General features: G+C 39.1%; 1 protein-coding gene across 2 annotated transcripts; it reads right to left on the reverse strand.

The window, feature by feature from the left end:
- Window positions 1-1,506: 1,506 nt before the first annotated feature.
- Window positions 1,507-22,595, reverse strand: SLC39A6 (solute carrier family 39 member 6). 2 transcript variants are annotated; one of them, XM_009192607.3, is made up of 10 exons: window positions 22,488-22,595; window positions 19,642-20,373; window positions 17,936-18,116; window positions 16,911-17,080; window positions 15,466-15,684; window positions 10,044-10,149; window positions 7,134-7,511; window positions 5,532-5,612; window positions 4,066-4,256; window positions 1,507-2,720 (listed from the first exon to the last, which is right to left on the reverse strand). In XM_009192607.3, exons 2-10 carry the CDS (start codon window positions 20,362-20,364, stop codon window positions 2,568-2,570), a joined length of 2,202 nt encoding a protein of 733 aa, XP_009190871.1. In that variant the 5' UTR covers window positions 20,365-20,373; window positions 22,488-22,595; the 3' UTR covers window positions 1,507-2,567. The 2 variants fall into 2 exon arrangements, with proteins under 2 accessions (XP_009190871.1, XP_009190872.1); XM_009192608.4 differs by lacking the exons at window positions 1,507-2,720; window positions 4,066-4,256 and adding an exon at window positions 4,775-5,405.
- Window positions 22,596-22,697: the final 102 nt, after the last annotated feature.

Consider the following 22,697-nt stretch of genomic DNA (forward strand, 5'->3'; position numbering starts at 1 on the left):
TGACAAGTTTTGTTCCCTCCCAAAAATCAGCCTTTGGTCCATATTCTACAGCTCTTGCATTTTCCTCTCATCTCCATCCTCTGACAGAGAGTGATGGGGACTATTTGAATCTTCCACATACCCGTTAACAGGTTCCAGCTGGAGTGGGAACCGTAGTTCCTATTTCATCCTGTTTCTGTGGGCTGGTCCAGCACACCTTCTACCTTCAGAATCCCTGTGAAAGAAGGGACAACTGTGCTCACCACACTCCTAGAGGTGCATTTTCAGTTATTACAAGAACTTCCTCACCTTGCACTGATCTAGCAGTGGCACTGTGGTAGGTCTGTGAGTTTCTGAAGCAGAGTAATCTATTCAACCAAAGGGGATGCTTAATTTCATCCATGTAGGCATCCCCAACCAGGTAATTCTGATACCCATCCCCTTCGCTTGGTCTGAGAAACAGAAATGCTGGTGACGTGGTCTCTCAGTAAGCCCTAGATGAAGGAGGGGTGGTGTTGTCCACTTGTTACTGACTGTAGCAAATGCTTGTAATTTTATGTGGCCTTGGCAGTCATTGTGAATATAAGTTGGACTTTCCCATACAGAAGCAGAGCTCAGTCACCCTTGACAGTTTCCAGTTCTATGTCTCCCAGTTCCCCAATGTGGTCCATCCAGATGGCTGCCTTATACAGCTGCTCACTGTCAACCACTTTGCTATGGGACAGCTAGATGCAGCTTGCCTGAATGGCCTCGTTGACCCTCACATGGGCTGTGTGGATATGTCACAGTGACCACCTCTCAGTCACAGAGTGGTCCCCTGGAACTGATGCCTGCTTGCTTTCAACCTAATTGAAACTCCTCATGGGAAACTTGTTTGAATAATGCCCTGGACCCAATAAAGGCACTGGCCCACAGGTCCCTCTCTTTCCCTGCCTGCATTTCCTGACCTTCATGTGTGTGGCCTCCAGATGTGCCATGTACTTCCCAGGACCTATAAATAATAATACCTGGAGTCTCTCTCAAGCACTGAGTCTCATCACAAGCTCTCCATCGTAAAGATCTTAAATTAAAACATTGACTCTCTTGAGACTGTAGAGTATTAATAATGATTCTTCTACAGTTTTAGGCCCAGTTGTTTAGGAAAAAAAAAAAAAAAGACACCCGAGAACAAACTGGACCAATATTTTTTGAAGTACCCTTTGTGATAAACAATTTAAAAATTGAATAAGGCCACCTAATACGATAATATAAATGAAGTGATCAGTATACTATAATCCAAATTATAATTAAAAAAATCAGATAGCTCAATTTTTTAGGAACAGAAAGTAGAATGGTGGTTACCAGGGGCTTAGGGAAAATGGGGAGTTGCTGTTGAGTGGGTATAGAGTTTCAGTGTTGCAGGATGAAAAAGTTCTGGAGATTCATTGCACAACATGAATATACTTAAAACTACTGAACTCTACAGTTAAAAATGGTTCTGATGGTAAAAAAATTTTTTAAAAAGAAAAGAAAACCAGACGTCTGATATCAAGCTGATATAAGGAATTTATTGTGTAAAAAAGAAACATCTAGAGAATCCCACAGACAGGCCTAGTATGGCTACAGTACTGTATATAAAAGACAATTGCTCACAATGATAGCACTGAAGCACTGAGAGATACCAAAGTACTTTCTGAATCGAAGTCAAATGATACTCAGTATGGTTTTAATATCCTCATATATATCAAAGTTTTACTACTCTGATACTTTTGTAAACCAGGTAACCAGAATACCCAATCAGACAGCTTTTGGTGATATATAACTTGGCAATAACCCAGTCTGGTGATACATAAAACTACTCACTGTACTCATCTGGTATATACCCGCACAAACATTTTGAAATTCCAATTTCTTGGTCAAGTGATATGTTGCTTGAATTCATTAAATATATTTAGATTTCTGTATTATACAAAGTTAAATGTACAACTAAATTAGTATATGAAAAGTGCTCACTATGTTTTTATGGGAAATAATCCTGACAAAAATGTTTAATGAATATACTCTATACTAATTCTGCCTTTTTATACTTAATTCTAAATTTATCCCCTCTAATTTACAACAAATTTTGTGATTTTTATAAGAATCTATGCCTCCACAATTCTCAGATTCTTCTTTTTTCCCCCTTATTTCTTTGCTTAAATTCAGTATAAGCTTTCTTGGTATTTTAGGCTTCATGCATACTCTTATTCCTAAACACCAGCAGTTCCTCAGAGACCTAAAATCCAGTATAGGAATTACTGTGTTAGTTCTTGAAAAAGCATTAAAGACATTTTTTCCTGAAATATACAGAACATGTCATGCCAAATCTCATTTACATAATAAAATGGTAATACCAGTGAATTGCACATATAGATTTTATCTCCAAGATAGAATAACTTAAATATTAAAACGTACCTTTAATTGACTTTGTAACAGACGGCAATATTCAATACAAAAATCACAAAACCCACTAACTTTAAATGCTGCATAGTACAGCATACAAACTCATCTCCCTATGAGCTATTCAAACTATGACAACTTTTTAAGCTACTCTAGCATTTAAACCATAACTAGAAATTTATACGAAACACGATTTTATGTTCAAATATGGAAATAAGTAACATAATTCCAAAACCCAAAAGCATCCCAGCATTCTGTAAAAAGAAATATCCCCAGCGGCTACATCCGTGGTCACTAGCATCATTGTGCAGCATTTCAGGTACCTTAAAAAAAAAAAAAGGTAAGGGAAAATAAGAGTGACATTTAAGTTTTTAGAACTACAGATTAGTTTTTAGAAAAATTTGTAGGACAGTATACTAGCTTTATTTGTAGCTAGATATACTGTGAGTTAATTCCTTAAAACATGATTACATACATACTGACTCTAGCTAATAATGTCACACAGCATTTCCTATCAGTTTAACAATGACTACTCATGATGTTCTGGGCAAGAAAAAGTTTGTATTGGTTCAGTGTGCTCCACTGGAAATTGAAAAGCTACATTGATTTTCCTATTTCAGTAACTGGCTGCATATCTGAACTGGATATAACATGTAGTTTGTCTTTAGTTCAGAGATAGAAAACCTTATACTATATAAGATATATATTGTCTTTGCTTACAAAGTAAAAAATAAAAATAAAATAATAAAATACAATTTTAGCAGTAAGATTGGCTGGGATTGTTTTGAGGACATTAGCGACAAAAAGATATGACTCCTTTGTTGACTAATAAACTAAGCATTCTGAAGTATACAGCATGCCAACAATATGTGTCTTGTCCTAGATTTCCTACAAATCTATAGAAAATTCACTGCCTGATTACTGAGATCGTATCCTAAAATAATACATCAGAAGGATATAGGTATTTTTGTGAATCCTGATACATATTAAGCAAGATAAAGGTGTGATCAACAATCCAAAAAAAAAAAAAAAAAAAACTCTGAAGAACCTATATTCTTATATGTCACAAATTTCTGAATATAGAATCACTTCTCATAATGACTGCATTTAAAACCTTTTTTAAAATAATGATTTTTTTTTTTGAGACAGTCTTTCTCTGTTGTCCAGGCTGGAGTATAGTGGTGCAATCTCAGCTCACTGCAACCTCCACCTCCTGGGTTCAACTGATTCTCCTGCCTCAGCCTCCCAAGTAGCTGGGACTACAGGCACATGCCACCACCCCTGGTTAATTTTTTTGTATTTTTTAGTTGAGATGGGATTTCACCAGGTTGACCAGCCTGGTCTTGAACTCCTGGCCTCAAGTGATCTCCCCGGTTTGGTCTCCCAAAATGCTGGACTAACAGGTGTGAGCCACTGTGCCCAGCCAAAAAAAAAAAAAAAAAGAAAAAAGAAAAAATGCTATTTTATTGAGCCTATAGTCCTAGCTACTCAGGAGGCTGAGGTGGAAGGATCATTTGGGCTCAGGAGTTTGAGACCAGCCTGGGCAACATAGCAAGATTCAACTTCCTGCTCCCCTAAAAAGAGAGAGAGAAAAAAATGAGGCTTTACCGAATATTTTCTCTATTTTATTGTTGGTCAATAATGTAATAAGATTTCTTAAAAACTTACCATATCAACCAGAGCAACATACATGAATAAGCCAGCAGTAAGTGCAAATATCCACATAGAAACATTTTCAGCATAATGACCAATGAAAATTCCTGTTGCCATTCCAAGATACGCCAGCATGGCTGACAAAGCATTATAAAGGACAGCCTGTTTAACGGTCATGCCAGCCTTTAGTAAAACAGCAAAGTCACCTTTAACAGAACACAAAAAAGGAGGAAAGTCATTGAGAAATCATTTTTAAGACACATACCAAGATACTTCCCAGATTTAAGAAAATTTTCCAGTGTTTTTGAGAGGGGGGAAAAGAGACAAAATTAAGAATTACCTAGGGTTAAAGCAGTGTTACTCAGTAAATCACCCTAACAGCTGTATAAACTATTGTTTTTCCTTTTTATTCTTCATCATTCAACTTGATGTACAAACTCTTTTTTTCCTTCTTCTTTTTTTTTTTTTTTTTTTTTATAGACAGCATCTTGCTCTGTCACCAGGCTGGTATACAGTGGTACCATCTTGGCTCATTGCAACCTCCGCTTCCTGGGTTCAAGTCATTCCCGTGCCTCAGCCTCCTGAGTAGCTGGGACTACAAGCACATGCCACCACACCTGGCTAATTTTTTTATTTTTAGTAGAGATGGGGTGTTACCATGTTGACCACGGTGGTTTCAAACTTCTGACCTCAGGTGATCCCCCTGCCCTGGCCTCCCAAAGTGCTGGGATTACAGGCGTAAGCCACTGCGCCCGGCCAGATACCTTATCCAAAAAAAATTTTTTTAAGGCTTACACTTTGTCAAAATGATAAATACTAAAAATTTACTATTGTGGTCTTGCACTGTTTTCAAGGAGCTTGGAATTTGGCCATAAAGAAGGGAGGAATGGGTGGAGAAGACACATGAGATGATCAGCAAATGATAATGGTAATGCATAACTAAGAGCTGAAGAGTTTAATGCTACAATTATAAAAGGAGAAAAGAGACACATGAAGATGGAAATAAGAGAGGGGCTTCATGGGACTTGAATGTGGAACATAAATTAGATGCTGAAGATTATAAGGAATGGCTGAACATGTAACAAGGAACAAAAGTGAAAATGGTATCGGCAGTATGTGTGTGAATATATCCCTGTAAGAAGAAAAACAAGGACGTGAACTGGGATCCAGAACTAGGGAAGGTTTTAAGGCCCAATGACAAAGAAGAACAATATTCAAAACACAACTCATCCACTTCCCTTCAATTCCAATGAGATTCTCTTTCTCAGCTTCTGTTAATGGAAGATGATTCCTTTGTATCCTGTAGTCTTATTCACTTTGTATGTATGAAGATGATCTCTGATGTCATCAGTATGCTGGTTAGCAGACATATGAGAAGGCACGGAATTGATGAAGAAGCTTGCTCAACTACCATTAGCAAAAGCCAGTAACACTAGGACGTTTCACCCACCTGGTAAATATAATTTATGTGGTTATCTTACCTAATTCATGAGGCAACTCATGACAGAACACAGCAACAGAAGTACTTAAACCACTCGATAAACCTTCAGTAAAAGCAGCACCTGTGTAAAAATCAATCAGAAAAAGTTTGGTTACATTAATTTGTGTGCTTTTAATCTTATCAGTATGCAAAACGAGGTAACAAAAAAACAGTATTTTGGCGTGAATGAACACAAGTTTCCCAACCCAACTCTGTATCTTCTTTGTAAGAAATCTTAGAGTACATTCCATGAAGTCTAAATTTCCCAAAGGAAAACATCAGGCATGAAAGAGAAGGGAAGGTTTTCTATGCCTTAGAGTGAGCGGATAAAGTTATACAAATCTGAGGAGTAACTGCTACCATATAAAAGGCATATTCAAGAATATAAAATAAACTGTTAAAAAGGTTTAGGAAAAACTCTCCTGTCGAGGGTATAAACATGTTTCGCTTGCCTCAGAAGAATTTACTATGTAACCAGATCTGTTTACATTTATTCTTTCACTATCTCAGTAAGAAAACTCTAAGACAAATAGCTGTCCCCTTTTAAAAAGCTGACATAGTATACAATCAATCAATTAGAAACCATGACTGTGCTTTTTTTTTTTTTTTTTTTTTTAAAAGAGATAGGGTTTCATTCTGTTGGCCAGGTTGGAGTTCAGTGGTGAGATCATAGCTCACTAGAACCTCAAACTCCCGGGCTCAAGCGTTCCATCTACCTCAGCCTACCAAGCAGCTGGGACTACAGGTGTATGCCACCATGCCGGGCTAATTTTTTTTTATTTGTAGAGATAAAGTCTCACTATGTTGTCTAGGCTGATCTCGAACTCCTGGGCTTAAGCGATCCTCCTGCCTTGGCCTCCCAAAGTGCTGGGATTACAGACGTGAGCTACCACACCCAGCCGACTGTGCAGTTGGACGTTCCTCCTTTGTCTGTTTTAGGGCTGCATAATATAGTACGAGAGCAAGAGCAATCGACTCCCAGGGAGCCAAGGCCAGGCCTAGCTATAACACAGCATAGCCTCTTTGGGCAAGTGGCTCCACCTTTACAGGCCTCAGTTGCCTAACTGCATGGTTCCTTCCAGCACTAAATTATTAAAATTTGTAAGTAATCTGTTATCTCCCAATTGTGGTATAACAATTTATTAGCAAAAGTTCTATAATTCTTCTTAGGATAGAGATTGGTAACTGGACTTAGATGTATGAAGATTCCTTTAGCAGAAAAGATGACAGAAAACATAATTTTACTTTTATAAATATTACTTACATTATCGATAAGGGAACTTCAATGTATAGGGAGAAAAAAAAATCTCATACATGCATCATACAAATTAAAGGCTGATCTTAAGACCTTGCAATTTAAGAATAGCTTTTGACAGTTACAATTTAGGTTGTGGACTAGGCACAATTCCTAGCATTTAATCATACCTAACATTTATCAAGCACTTCATTGTCAAAGTAGTAAAAGAAAAAATAACATTTTTATAATCTTGGAAGTCACTAATATCCTCATCTAAACTAATCTATTCTCTGTTAAAATTTGACTAGGTGTTTAATGTGAAAATTTCAGAATCAATCAACAAGGAACAAATATGTAGACATATACCAATTGCTAGGCCATCGCTGAAATTGTGCAGGCCATCACCCATTATCACCATCCAGGCCAGAGTGGCGATGCCGGCATCTTTCAGCTCCTCCCTAGAGTAGCGCTGGCTGTGACTGTGAGGATGGTGGTTTTGGTGGTGGTGGTGATGGAGAATATGATGGTAGTCATGATGGTGGTGAATGAGATCGTCTGACTGGCCAAGTGTATCGTGGAAATGTGAATGGCATTTATTCTTGCACCCTCTGGGTACATATTCATTGTAGACTTCCTGTGGATGAGCATGAGCTATCATGACCTCTTCTTCTTCCAAGATTGCAGGCTGCTGAGAATCAAAGTGGGAGGGCTCTTGTGAGTCTGCTCGTAAATAGCCTTCAGTTCCTAGGAATAAACATAAAGGGTATGGGGCAGTTAGAAGGCTTTGTTAATGGACTTGGAGACATTTCAAACCTCACTGAAAAAGTCAACAAAAGATCTTAAAGCATGATAACTCCTTCATATCTGCAGAACTAAACATTAAAGTATTACTAATGAAAAACGTCAATAGATTTTAATGAATTCCAGAAATGGAACGGTCTCAAATATTAAGAATGGATTTTAAATGTTAACCTTCAGTAACTACCTCTCAGATTCTCCCTTAATTTATTCTGCCTCCCTACCTTTTTAAAGATGTCTTTTTTCCTCATCCTAAGAGAAGAACCTGCTTGTTTTAGAAAACATGTTACATTAGATATTTAAAATATTTATTTTAGAAAAATATCTTAGAGAAGTAATGAAAATTAGAAATAAAAAAACATGAATAATCCTGCCATGTGACTTCCTTTTTTGGAAGGTAAAATTCAAGGAAAAAACAGAGAATCTGAATTATTTCATCATCACCAAGAAGCAATTATTATGTATTTGTGCAAAGGAAAATAAATAGCCACAATAAGGTTACTTTTTTTTCTCCTGTACATAGTTATCAATTTTCTTGGAACCATCTCTGACACTATAGTCCATTTCTAGGGCAGGTATTTCCTCCCCATCATTACACATTTCATTGGAGTCCATTTAAAAATCTGAAGAGGGGGCGAGGCGCGGTGGCTCATGCCTGTACTCCCAGCACTTTGGGAGGCAGAGGTGGGCAGATCACAAGGTCAGGAGATCGAGACCACCCTGGTTAACATGGTGAAACCATGTCTCTACTAAAAATAAAAAGAAAAATTAGCCCGGTGTGGTGGCAGGCGCCTGCAGTCCCAGCTACTCGGGAGGTTGAGACAGCAGAATGGTGTGAACCCGGGAGGTGGAGCTTGCAGTGAGACCAGATGGCGCCACTGCACTCTAGCCTGGGCGACAGAGTGAGACTCTGTCTCAAAAAAAAAACCAAACAAACAAAAACAACAACAACAAATAAAAATTAAAAACCAAAAAAGGGAACAGATGCAGAAAGAACAGCGAAAGCATTTTACTTGGTCTTCAGAGAAAAACAGCATGTTAGAGAATATATAGTGGACAGGAAACCATACAAATAGGCAGTAGCAACAATAAAGTTGTTCTCTCCCCTCAGTCAACAACTATCTATTACATACCGATACTAACCCAGGTACTCCAGCACTAGGCAGTAGGGACAGAGTAGAGCATGACAAAGTGTCTGCCCTCAAGAAGCTTATCTAATCTTGTGGGGAGACAGCCACTGAGCAAGAAAACACATGTATAAAAAAGGTACTGGAGGCACTGGTTTTAGAGACGTGCAATATGGAGAGTGACTGGGAGACCTGTTGTAGTTGGGTGCTCAGTTCCGGCCTCTAAAGGAAATTTCTGATTTGACACCTGAACAACAAGAGGAGAAATTTATGTGATGGTCTCAGAGAACAGTATTCCAAGCAGAAGGAATAGTGAGTGCATGGCCCAGAGACAAGCCTTATGTGCTCCCAGGGTGAAAAGAGGGTCAGTGGGGCTGGAGCACAGTGAACAATGTGGGAGAGTTGTGGGCTCAGTGGGACCTTGAAGATCATGGCAAGGAGCTGAGTTTAAAATATGAATCTTAACTTAGTCTGTCTGACAAGATATGTCAAGCAAACAGCCAAGTTTCAGGAGAAACATGGTAGATACAACCTTAGGCAAGTGATCAAAATCAACACCACCAATAAGTGACAAAGAATCATATCAGGTGGCACACCATGTCACAGAAAAGGATAAGCACCATTTTGTGGTATTCCTGCCAAAACTGATCAACCTAATCATACAACAATACTAAACAAACCCAAAATTAGAGGCAACTAAATGCAATATTTGATCCTGAATTGTACTCTGGAACAATATTTTGGTGGGGGTTGGGAGGAGTGTTGGGGTAAAAAAAAAAGCACGATTAAGGCATTTGGAACAAAAGAATAACGTCTGCAGAGAATGGCACTGTATCGATATAAATTTCCTGATTTAATAATTAAACTCTCATTATATGAGAGAATGTCCATTTTCCTAGGGAACATACACTAAAGTATTTAGGAGTAAAGAAACATCATATCTATAACTTACTCTCAAATGGTTTAGAAAAAAAGTGTGTGTGTAGCTGGCCCTTTAATCACTAAAAAATTAAAGAAAAAGGTGTGTGTGTGTAGACAGAGCTAGAGAAAGACAGTGAGAAATAAATGTGTGGTAAAATAACTGGGGAATATGAGTGAATGGGATACAGGAATTCTTTGTACGATTCTTGAAACTTTTCTATGAGTATGAATTTACTTCAGAAGTTACAGGAAAAATAAATGTAAATATACATAAAACAACTTACTCACTGGCAATTTTTTAAAAAGTATGAGATACTGAAAAACCCAAAACCAAAGGACATGGTCCCATTTCTTCCAGATAGTCAAGTTGCCTGCAAATCATACAGCAATGAACTCCTTGCAGCCCTAAAATTTACGCATAAGAACTTACGATCATCTGTATCTACTTTCTCCTCATTTGTTGAAAGTTGAGATTCATACTTGGACAACTGCTTCTTAATCTCCACATCATCATCATTTTCGGGTTTCTTCTGATTCTAAAATAGTAAAGGAAAACAATACTTTAAAACAGTAATTTGTTTATATATATATACAGCTTTTGATCAATAACCAGGTAAGCAAAAGACACAGAATGCCCCCACAGTCATCTGCTCTAAGCATGGTCCCACACTAGCAGCACAATATCTCCCGGGAAATTGTCAGAAATGCATACTTCCGGCTGGGTGCCATGGCTCACGCCTGTAATCGCAGCACTTTGGGAGGCCGAGACAGGCAGATCACAAGGTCAGGAGTTCAAGACCAGCCTGGCCAATATGGTGAAATTCCATCTTACTAAAAATACAAAAATTAGCCAGGCGTGGTGGCATGCGCCTGTAGTCCCAGCTACTCAGGAAGCTGAGGCAGAAGAATCGCTTGAACTCGGGAGGCAGAGGTTGCAGTGAGCCGAGATCGTGCCACCGCACTCCAGCCTGGGTGACAGTCTCAAAACAACAATAACAACAACAAAAAACCCACCTAGGGGCATTTCCTTCAGGCATCTAGTGATCTGGTAACTACCTGCCTGGCTGCTGCCATGCCTCTTCTGCACACTGATACCCCATACTTCTCATACTTTTTATAACCTAAAACTATAGTTTTTTAGTTATTAAAATAAAACACTTTTCTTTAATAAAACACCATTAACATGATTTCTCTTTTAAAACAAGCCTCTATTAACCTTGAATTCATCACTGGGCTTTAACCATCCCAAATACCATACCAGAGAGATTGTACCTAAGTCCAAGCAGCCTCTATGTTGTGTAAAGGTCAGTGTTTGAACAATGGTGCCTGTGTATCATCTACTTAGACAGAACACTTAAAATAAAAGTTTACACATAAATAACAGATTTCTTATTTGCAGTACCTTTAAATAAGATGATCACCACCATACCTAAGATTTCATTCGAGCTCTAATAGCATATCAAGTGTCTATACATTCTTAGGTTTTAAGAGCTTTTAAAGGCAAACACACACACAAATCTTTACACTTATCCTAAATATAATGCCTCAATACTTTCTCAAAGTATTAAGAAAGTACTTAAATATTTGTAAAAGTAAATGAACTCAGGGTATCTTAAATCATTTATGCTGGTGCTTTATTTCTCATTGGGCAATTGTTCTAGAACGTCGAGTTTAACAAATTCTTTCATTCCATAAGTATTAAGGGCCCATAATGTTCCCTATGCTAAATGCTGGGAGTAGAACATAAAATAAGCCCCACACAGTCTCTGTTCTCATGGAGCTTATTATCCACAGGGAAAGGGATTTTACACAGGTAATGATTATACACTTCTTCGACTATAATTTTTGACACTTTTTATAATAGACAAGAACAGAATGCTATTAAGAGTGTATAATAACATGACCTCAATAATTTCCAGGTGGCCACTGAAAAAATATAACTTATACCAAGACCTAAAGATAGGCAGGAATTTGGTGGGGAAGGTGGGGGAGGCAGCATTCCAGGTAGGGAGTAGCACCTGGAGGGGGTCAGCACTGCTCTGGAACTCAAAGAGGTAAAAGGTGGCTGGGGCCTACTAGGTCAGAGAGGGTGGCCAGAGATGAGGCTGAGGCAACTAAAGGAGATCAGACAACAGAACTCTGTTAAGAATAGTGGGCTTTGTCCAAAAACTTATGCAGCCACTGAAGGAAAGATTCTAAGTAGTGGTGGGCAACCTCATCATATTTTCATTTAAACAAATCACTGCCTGCTCTGTGAAATCTAGATTGGGAAAAGGAGGAAAGCAAAATAATGTGGACAGGCTCCTACTAGGAAGCAATAACTGTCACTCAAGTGGGAGATAACCATGGCTTGGACTAGAATGACAGCAAGAAAGATGGAGAGGAATGGAGAGACCGTGGACATACTTATTAAAACTTGGTTGGATAAGGGGATGAGGGGGACATCAGAGATGATTCTCTAGTTTTCAGCATGAACAATAACCTTCACTAGCAGAAGGTTAACCTTAAGCAGCAGAAGGCAGGTAGCCTAAAAAGATGATATATAGAATCTCCCAGGGATGCAGGATGAACCTCTTAAGAAAAATCCTAAGTAAAATGCCCTGTTATGAGCTTGAAGAACTCCCCATACTCACAATATAATGAATAGTATTTTTCTTTTAGAGAGAATTAGATTAAAAATTATTAAGTAACTTTAATATCTGGATGCCTTTAACAAAAGATAAACTCAGCATATTCCAAAAAGGGAAGAGAACATGTAACATTTGCAAAACTCCTATGGGAAGTCTTCGTCTAGAAATCATGCTTACTTGCTGTTTCATGCTCCTTAAACATTGAATATTTATTACCATCTATCATGTACTAGACACTATTCTACACATTGGAGACAGAGCTGTAAACAAGACAGATCCTGGCTTTTAAGAGCTTACATTCTAGTAGATACTATTTTAAAGCAGAGCGCATCAAACTACTCTGGCTACAATCCACATTAATATACGTAATGTAAAACAGTAATATATATACACCACTGTTGCATTTAAAAATATTGGTTATGACATACAGATTTATTTTACAACTCACTAACAATCTAGAGTTATAACCAAAATTTAAAAAGAAAAAAATATTCTGTATCAGATAACAGAGGGTCTATTTCTTGGAGTCTTAGGTTAAAGAGTGCTAAGTTAAAGAAAAGCTATCCTTGGCTGGGCATGGTAGCATGAGCCTATGGTTCCAGTTACTTGAGAGGCTGAGATGGGAGGATTGCTTAAATCAAGGAATTTGAAGCTGCAATGAGCTATGATCATGCCATTGCACTCTAACCTGAGCAACAGAGCAAGATCCTGTCTCTTAAAAAAAGATCCTGTTTTCTTAAAAAAGGAAAAAAAAAAATGAAAAAAGAAAAGCTGTATTTAGGTAAAACTTGGAAACAAAATTGAAATGAGAATGTTAAATAAATTATGGCATTTTGACCCAGACATACGGTTAAAAAAAGAAAAAAACCAACCCATCCTCAAATCTCCAGAATGAAAATTGATCTTTTTTTTTTTTAACATGAGAATAATTGCAGAAGACTTAAAGAAGTAGGAATAAACTAGTCCATATATGGCAGGTAACCTAAAACTATGATATATGGGATCTCCCAGGGGTGCAAGATGGCTCCTAAGGAAAATTCTAAGTAAAAAATGCCTGAAGAGCTCACAGTACTCACCATATAATGAGTAGCTTTTTTTTTTTTTTCTTTTTGAGAGAATTAAATGAGATTAGAAACTATTCAATAACATTAAGAAACAGTCCAAGGGAAGCAATTCGGACAATGGGAACACAGAAGATGACTTCCTTGATTAAGAAAAAATAAGCTATTCTTATTTTACTTCTTCCCTCTATATTTAGGTGCACTAAAGAGAGGGTTCCAAATTTTTAATTTGAGGTTTCAGTGAATGTAAAATCTGTAAAAGCAAATACTCCTAGTATGTAAACACTCTCCTGTTTACACATGCATTTGTTTCCCACAGTGGGCTCTATGCTCAGCAAGAATCAACTGTGTTAGTTTTTTTTTTTTTTTTTTTTTTTTTTTTTTGAGACGGAGTCTTACTCTGTCGCCCGGGCTGGAGTGCAGTGGCCGGATCTCAGCTCACTGCAAGCTCTGCCTCCCGGGTTTATGCCGTTCTCCTGCCTCAGCTTCCTGTGTAGCTGGGACTACAGGCGCCTGCCACCTCACCTGGCTAGCTTTTTTTGTATTTTTTAGTAGAGACGGGGTTTCACCGTGTTAGCCAAGATGGTCTCGATCTCCTGACCTCGTGATCCGCCCGTCTCGGCCTCCCAAAGTGCTGGGATTACAGGCTTGAGCCACCACGCCCGGCCAACTGTGTTAGTTTTGAAACCTCTTCACGCCAGTTATATTTATTACTGTAATTGCACAATTTAATTACACATTGCTCAAACTATGAAATGATGGTAAGGAGTTACTTCTTTTTTGGGGAGTAGAGATACGGTCTTGCTATGTTGCCCAGGCTGCTCTCAAACTTCTGGCCTCAAGCAATCCTGCTGCTTCAGCCTCCCAACGTGCTAGGATTATAGGCATGAGCCACCGTGCCTGGTAGGGGATACTTAATTCCATGAACACAAAAGCTGAATGCTTGGAAGATTCAAAGGCAAGGTGCTAAAAAAAGATATCAAATTACATAAGGCTACCACTGAATAAATTTTTTTTTAATTTCCAAAACCTAGATTCTACATTCAGAATAGCTTTAAGTGTGTAATCTCTTGTTCAATTTTAGAGATACCAAAATTGGAAATCATAGATGAAGCAGCATGGCTGATAAAGAAAAAAAGAAAAGATAATACAGAACACAGAACTCCAACTCGAAGAAAATCCTGGTCAATATCAAATGACCAAAATATGAGTGTACAGATGTATTAGGTTAGATTAAAATGTTGAGATGTGAACACATCATTTTTTTTTTTTTTTTTTTTTTTGAGACAGAGTCTCACTGTTGCCCAGGCTGGAGTGCAGTGGTGTAATCTCAGCTCACTGGAGCCTCCGCCTCCTGGGTTCAAGCAATTCTTGCGCCTCAGCCTCCCAAGTAGCTGAGATTACAGGCATGCACCACCTCACCTGGCTAATTTTTGTGTTTGTAGTAGAGATGGGGTTTCGCCATGTTGGCCAGGCTGGTCTCGAACTCCTGGCCTTAAGCAATCTGCCTGCCTTGGCCTCCCAAAGTGCTGCGATTACAGGCATGAGCCACTGCACCTGACCCACATTATTCTGAAGAGTCTCCTGACAGTCTTCTGAATGACTTGCCTGATCATATCAAATAAAAAGTGGCAAATTACCATAGGGAACTCAAAAGTGTTTTTTTGGCCAGAAAGAAAGAGCCTATTGTTTGACTTCATACCATTTCTAATCCAATTTGCAAAGGTCAAGCCTGTAAAAGTGACATACCCTTTAAAAGAAAACAGAACATTTAGTTACTGGGTGACTAATTACAAATTAATCACATTAGTCAATCATAATTACTAATAAATATTGATAGTGTATCCATGTATACATGATGCTTCTGGTCTTCAAGGCCCTGCTGGTACCTTGTCTGGTCATTTATACAGATGTTCATCCTTCCCTTTCTTACCCTGTCATGAGTTTCAAAAGAATAGCAAAGATAGAAAATTTCAGAGCTATTAAGATATAGAAATGCTCCTCACAAACATCTCTGGGACCAAAAAGTACTTCAAGGGTACTGAACTCCCTCTCAAATAAAGCTCATACAACCTGGGCATGCTAGTCTAACAATCTAGTTAGAATACTACTATAAATAAACGTCTGAAGCATAGTAAGTACTCAGTATACTTTTTCTTACCTTTTTCTTCTTATCTTTAAATTGTTTGATCAATGTGAGGACATGTTCAACAAGAAACATGAAATACAGGCCTCCTAGAGCTGTTAGACCCTTCCATGTGGAATCAAAATAGGCACTTTCTTCTATGTTTTGAGAAGACAGATGACTGAAAAGTGGTCCTCTTTTCATTTCCATTGCTGGTTCTTCATGGCTATGACTATGGTGGTGACTTGCATGAGACTGAAGGCAAAATAATTTGTCATTTATAAATTCATCAGTTTCACACAACGAGTCAGAAAGTTGGCTAGGTAAGGTCAAAACTGAAATCATTCAGTTACACAATTATTCAGATATTTCAGAGACGAGATGCAGTTTAGGACATTAAAAATAAAATGACCAATGAGTGGCTAGCTATCTAGAACTTAATGCATGTCATGTACTTCAGATACATTTCCAGTGACCCTCATAATACATAAATAGTAAGCATTTTCAATGCTTGACAATCTCCATGGCCACAAATAACAGGAATACTAGACTTAATGTGCACAGTTTCTACTGCTTATATTCTCAACCGAAAAGCCCATACCAATGTCATCAGACTAGCATTGTAAGAAGCCTAGTGTGTGTGTGTTGGGCCCTGGCAGGTACCCAAGATCCAGGTGTACTGCCCTAGCAGCCTGTAGCTGAGTAGAGTAGTAACTACCGCTATTGCACATTAGGGAATTGGGTGTGGAACACACTAAGAGACTGGGGGATCACAGAGTACGCCCCATACACATGCCACTTTCTATCAGCAGGTCTTCCCGAACATCTGCCATCTGGTGGTCCGAGAGCTTGTCAGAGCAACATAGTTTTCTTTCACTACTGAATGGAGCATGAGATTTGTAGTGCTCTACGCATGTTGTGATTTCCTTTTCCCAATTACCCGAAAACCTTTAATGGGAATTTAAATAATGAAACACGCATATTTTTTGACTGAGCACCTATTCCAAATATCTGATGGAAAAGTAAATTCACTTTACCAAACTTGTTTTATGTGTCATGAAGTGTAAATCTCTAAACACATATACAAACATTCAAGTCTGAAGAAAACCTCCAAGTTTCTTGGATACATAAAGGGTCACATATTTTATTTCTGTGGCAATTACACTAACAGATAAAGCAGATAACTCACATTGCTGCAGTACCTCACAGTACTAATAGCCGGGCAGAATTTGTCTCTTTTTATTAAGTGGGTTTCAAAAAGTTAAATTAGTCTGTGTTTTGTAAAAGGAAAGCAAAAAATTCACAAATGTATTAAGATCCAGCAGAAAAATACAGATTTCACTTACCAAATATGTTTTAAAATAAGCCTTTCTAAACCAAATTTCTAACATTTTATACAAAAAATTCTAGTATAAACCAAAACATATTATTTTTTCAGTGTTGAATAATCAAACACTAACAGGAAAAACTACTATACTTACATGTGGAAGAAGGTGTAAAAAAGCATCACCACTCAAAGTCCCAACGGCCAGTGCAACAAGGAAACTCAGGAGAAATTTGAAAAACACCCGATTCATGAGGGGCACTAAGATAACCCCCAGCAGAGACAGGAAACTGATGATGGAAATGGCTATAAAACCACCAACCCAGGCTGTCAAACAAAACAAAACAGAGCAAAGAAAAATTATACAATTAATAAACTTCACAAGAAAGACTTTTGGAGAGTAGCATAAAGCAACATGTAAAAGGAGAGAAGCTAAAAACACACAAATTCAATGCGAATAGGACCTACTGTAGCAATAGCACAATAACCAAGAAATCTGTTGTTGGCTCAAATGAACAACCTGACGGGTACTTAAGAACTCTCCAGGTAAGGAGCATAGCTCTAACGGGAAATTCTTCAGGTAGGGGTGAAAGAGGAAAAATAAATGGTTACCAAGGATGAACTGTAGCTCACTTAGGAACTGAGCTTTCAGATTCCCATAAGAGCTAAATTATAAAACAGTTTTTTTTTTTCTTAGAGAAAAGGAAAGGAAAATAAAGAAGAGGAGGAAACCGGGAATTCAATAATGTCCTCAGAAAACAAAGCAGTGATTCCTTCCTCATTACTTTTGAGCAATGCGACCCTACCCTATAGCATAGCTTATCCTAGTTTCACTTATCAATAAGAATGTATCAGTATTAGGTTTCTAAGCAGCATAAATGAACCCAAGACCTCTTCCCAAACAGTGTGACATGATATAAAAATCCCAAATTTCAGGTGATCCTGACACCTTCTTGTAGGATGAACACAGAGAAGTCCTAATTGAAATTTGATTTTCTGGGTTTTTTTTAAAGGGCAGGGCTAACACCCCTTCCTTGCTTTCTTCACATTCAAGGCAAAGAACAACTAAGATGACATATGTGGAATTGTACTGGAAAACAAATAGGCTGATGCAAATCTAAGGAAAAGCACAACATAAATGAATCTACTGAAATTGATTCTACATAAAAAAGGCAATTTTACCTATTTGTAATGAATAGGTCTTTGGAGGGATTTCAGCCTTCTTTTCGCTTGTATGAATCAGACAAGATCTAGCATCAATTTGGTTGATGATGGCTGGACAGAGATAGTTGAATTCTGTTGCATTCAGCGGAACCTGGATGCCCATGCCATGAGATGTCAGTAGTTTTGATGCATTGAAACACTGAAAGAAACAAAGCAGTGAAAATCACCAAAAGGCATCCCCATCAGAGTAATGTGATGACACAATACCCTTTTTTACTAAAGCTACTTCTTTGTTTTCTCGAGTTAATGAAAATTAAAATCAACTTCTGTTTTGAGCACTTTGGAACTTGCTTCCAGCTACCTGGCAATCCTATGTCACCATAGTGGTATCCCACCTCTTCTGTCTACCTCATCAGAGAAGCAGTACATCACGAGCCACCTAGGGAGAAAGCCTCAAGTGGAACAAGCATGAGGATAACTGGAGATTCACAAGCCTGTTACCTCACTGTATAAACGTATTAAGGAAATGAGCTTCAATTTCAAAATGGGGTTCATTAGAGATTGAGAAATATGTTGCTTCAGTACTAACGCTATCCTACTTGGCCTAAACAAGTCCAAGACATGCCCCTCTTCTAGTAATGACTCTACTTGCAAAAACTCAGTTCTGTCTACATACCTGGCAAAGTAATGCTCTGCAATGAGAGGATATTAAATTATGCAGATTATTCTTGTGGAGGGCAAGGCTGGTTAATAAAACAAACCTGTACCAGCAGGCAGATGTTTTCAACTATTTAATTAGATGACAAACTTAGTTTGAAGTTATTCCTTTGTGCAATCTCTCCCCCAACCAAAAAAGAAAAAGAAAACAAACAAACAAACAAAACCCAAAACTGGCTTTAGTACCAGTTTCTCATCTTCTGTAAAGACATTTTCAACTCCCACCACAATTCTCAGTTGGTACTACTCAGAGCAAACTTTATCACCAGGGCCGCTATGGCTATGACCATTACTAGGATTAGTCCAGAATTAGTACAGTCACATGCTGGTTTGAATGAAGTACTGAAGTTTTGCTTATTAAACTGTATCAACAAATTCCTTGTTCCTTTTTTTTTTTGACATAATTCCCCATTCTTGACATCTGTCAGCCAAGGTGAATTATGTACAGTCTGGAAGTCTACTCTAGAAAAACCACATGAACTCAGAACCTCACTGCCCAGACTTTTCCCTTGTCCAGCATGACGTTCATGGAAATTGCTCCAATTTCAATCATTCCTCAAGTCATGGTGGACCTTCTGTCAAGGAAGCAGCAGTGGTATTCTCAGTAGTCTTCAGCCCCCTCAGTCACACAATATGGATTCTAACATCCTGCTTTCTAACATCCCTACAATATGGATTCTAACTCCTGCTTTCAACTCCTCATTTTCTATTTTTTATTAATAATGTTCACCTTTATAGACTTTCTCTAAAGATAGCCTTGATATCTTTCTCTACATATTTTATACTCTATATTACAAAAACTTTTAAGAGGCAGCACTATAGTCACCAAAATAACCGTTCCCTAAGTTCTGATTTAGGAATGTTTACAATATAGCAGGCAGCTGAGAAGGTGGAAATTCCCTTTTCAATAACTTCATCATTTTACTTTTAAACTCCTCACAACTAGAAACAGAGTAGCAGAGACAGGACAGACACACAGGTATATTAAAATAATGCACTCATCTTACCTCCTGAGGATTTTCATTCGTGTTTCTAGAATACATAAAGCCTTTTCGGGGCTCACTCATAGATCCATTTGTTTTCCTACCAGCCAGCCGGCTCACCAGGCTCTTTTCTGTGACACTGGGTGGAGTGGAGCTGCTTACATCTTTGGGGAAGAGTTTTGGAGTCTCTATTGTCTCTAGAAAGTGAGTTCCTTCAGAGACAGTGTTGTACACAGTTGAGGTCACTTCACTAACACTGTCCTTGACATTCCTTCTACCATTGGCATGTTCTGGTCGGTGAGCTCCTTTCCCTTGGCTGTTTCTAGGATCTTTACCTGAACTATCTGAGTCATGTTCTGGGCAAAGAGCTTTTCGCTTATTTTTACCAGAAGCAGCATGATTACGGTGAGAGTGGTGCTCGTGGTCCGAGTGATGCTCGTGGTCCGAGTGATGCTCATGGTCATGGTGTATATGGATTCTTTTAATCTTATCTATGCCTATATTTTGAAGTAATTTTCTGAACCCTTCAACTGACAAAGAATTATTTTCCCCATAGCGGTAGAAAAGCTGTTGTAGATGATACTGCCGTGTGGTAATTGCCAAGTCAACATTAATGCCAGATTCCCAATTCGGACTAATTTTCTCAGTGGTCTGGGGGAAAGCAGCTGCTGATTTTAGTTCATGAAGGGGATTTGTGACAGAGAGGGTGAAGGTCAGGATCAAGATTACAGATAACTTCCTCGCCATTGCACCTTCCTAGAAAAGACAGGAAAAAAAATTAACTCACTTCTAAAACAAATTGAATTAAGAAACCTTATACTGAAAATTAATGTGTAATCAAGTAATCAAAGTTGCCAGAGCATCATGTGGTGTGACCAGTGTGGCACTAGGTACTGTGAAGATGGAAAGAACTATAGTCCTAGGCGCTACCCTTGCATTCCTAAAAGACATGAAACAACTGGAGAACAGCTGAGTGCTAAGAGGCTGCCATTAGCACTGCAAAAGCAATAGTAATTCAGAGACAGGAGAGATCCATGTGGCCACAGCCATCAACTTCTTACTGAAGTTGAGAATTTATTTGAATGATTATTTGAATCACTGAGGCCAATGATTCGAAATGAAATCTAGGCCAGGTGTGGTGACTCATGCCTATAATCCCAGCACTTTGAGAGGCTGAGGCAGGCAGATCACCTGAGGCCAGGAGTTTGTGACCAGCCTGGGCAACATGGTGAAACCCTGTCTCAAAAAAAAAAAAAAAAAAAGAACGAAATGAAATCTAGCTACCTTTATTAACCACAACATTTCATAAAAAAATTTAAAAACCAAAAAAAATAGAAACAATAATCTCAATTTACGTTTAAAAAATTTTAAACTAATACACTCTCCTTATATACAAATCCATTTAAGACCCCTTTCTGCAATCACAATCCTCAAAGGTGCTCAATTTTGCCAGTGTATCCCTCAGGATATTTTCTATGCATACTCAAATACATGTATACTTAATTTTTCAAAAAAGATTTTTTAAAAATTTTATTTTATTTTTGTGTAGAGAAGAGGTCTCACTATGTTGAGGTCTCACTATGTCGTCCAGGTTGGTTTTGAACTCCTGGCCTCAAGAGATCCTCCACCTCCACTTCCCAAAGTGCTGGGATTACAGGCGTGACCACTACGCCCAGCCTCAAATAGGTGTGTACTTTAAATACACACTGAATCTTTTTTTCCTTCTTGACAATGAATCAGACACGTTATGTCCATACATAGAATTCTTAAAGTAAACTGAACTTCATGAAAAACTCACTGTAGCATCCTTGTGTTACTACAAACCAGTCAACATTTAATCACAGACTGTTAATAATCCACAGCAGTGTTTGGAACCAAAGGCGTATGCCCCAAGGAGGAGGGAGCAATTGAGTTGGAGCTTGAAAAGCAGAATTCAGTTAAGCAGAGCCAGAATTCAGTTAATTCAGATCCAGTAGGATGTCCAGCACCAACGGTGGAGGTGATGGTGGTCAAACCCACATCTCCAGCAAAAGACGCAGACGTCAAGCGTCCAACTAAGCAAGAGCATGGGGCTATCCAGCTTTACCAGGGTCAGCTGTTCTTCTCTGGGCAGGGCTCTCGCATTCATTACCGTATCTAAAATACCGGTAATTCCTATTTTGCAAGGCGAATGAGGAAAACACATGAAGGAATGTATATTACAAGTACTCGTTAAACTCATGTGTTGCACAAGTGCGGGGTATCATACAGGGAACAGTGGGAAATGGAGGTACGGGGTAGAACGACGCTCCTGAAAGAGGAATCTTTGGGGCTTGAAGTTTCGGGAATTCTTCTACTAGGCAAAAGATAAACATTTAGAAATCATTCCTAGGAGAGAGGCGAGGAGCGGGGTGGGAGGGGACTAGCACAGGGGACAGCTCCGAGCCTTTCTCCAGGGAGGATGCTGAGCGCGGTCGCGGACCCGTTGAAGGATCTCCTTTCCTGCAAGTTGGCGTGTGCTGGAGGAAAACGGAAAGCAGAGGGGAAGGGCCTTGGAGAAAAAGGCGAGTACAGAAAACGGAGAAGGCGGCACAAAGCTCTCTTCTAAAAGCTTTTTATTTCTAAACACATCAGTCCCTTCTTCGAATATGGGATGAAAAGTACGGATCTTTTCCTCAAAAAATCCTCCGTTGCACCCCGAAGCCCATCTGAGCATCCTAAGAAGTCCGCCTCTCTAGGGAGAGGGGGCGCCTGCGGCGGGCTCCCCCCAGCATCCTCTTTCTGGAGCCCCCCTGCCCGGTCCGCAGGACACTGTTCTCCGCAGAACCCTCCCTCCCCGCCCCGCCTGTCTGGCCTGCGGAGCTCCCCTCCCAGCCGCCCTGCGCCCGGACCTGAGAGACACGTCTCCGCGGCCTCGTCGTCCCACGGCCCGGCCACGCGCGCAGGTTTGGTTCCACACGGGCGGTCCAAAGGGCTCGGAATGGGCCCACTGGTTTCTTCAAAAAATCTCTACCAGGCGCGGACACGCAGTGGTTTCATTGGGTTGGCTGCCCCTCGGTCCGGAGGTAGCGCCGCGCAGCCACCCGGCAGCCGCGCCCCTA

This window comes from Papio anubis, chromosome 19, assembly GCF_008728515.1.
Source record: "Papio anubis isolate 15944 chromosome 19, Panubis1.0, whole genome shotgun sequence".
NCBI lineage: Eukaryota > Metazoa > Chordata > Mammalia > Primates > Cercopithecidae > Papio > Papio anubis.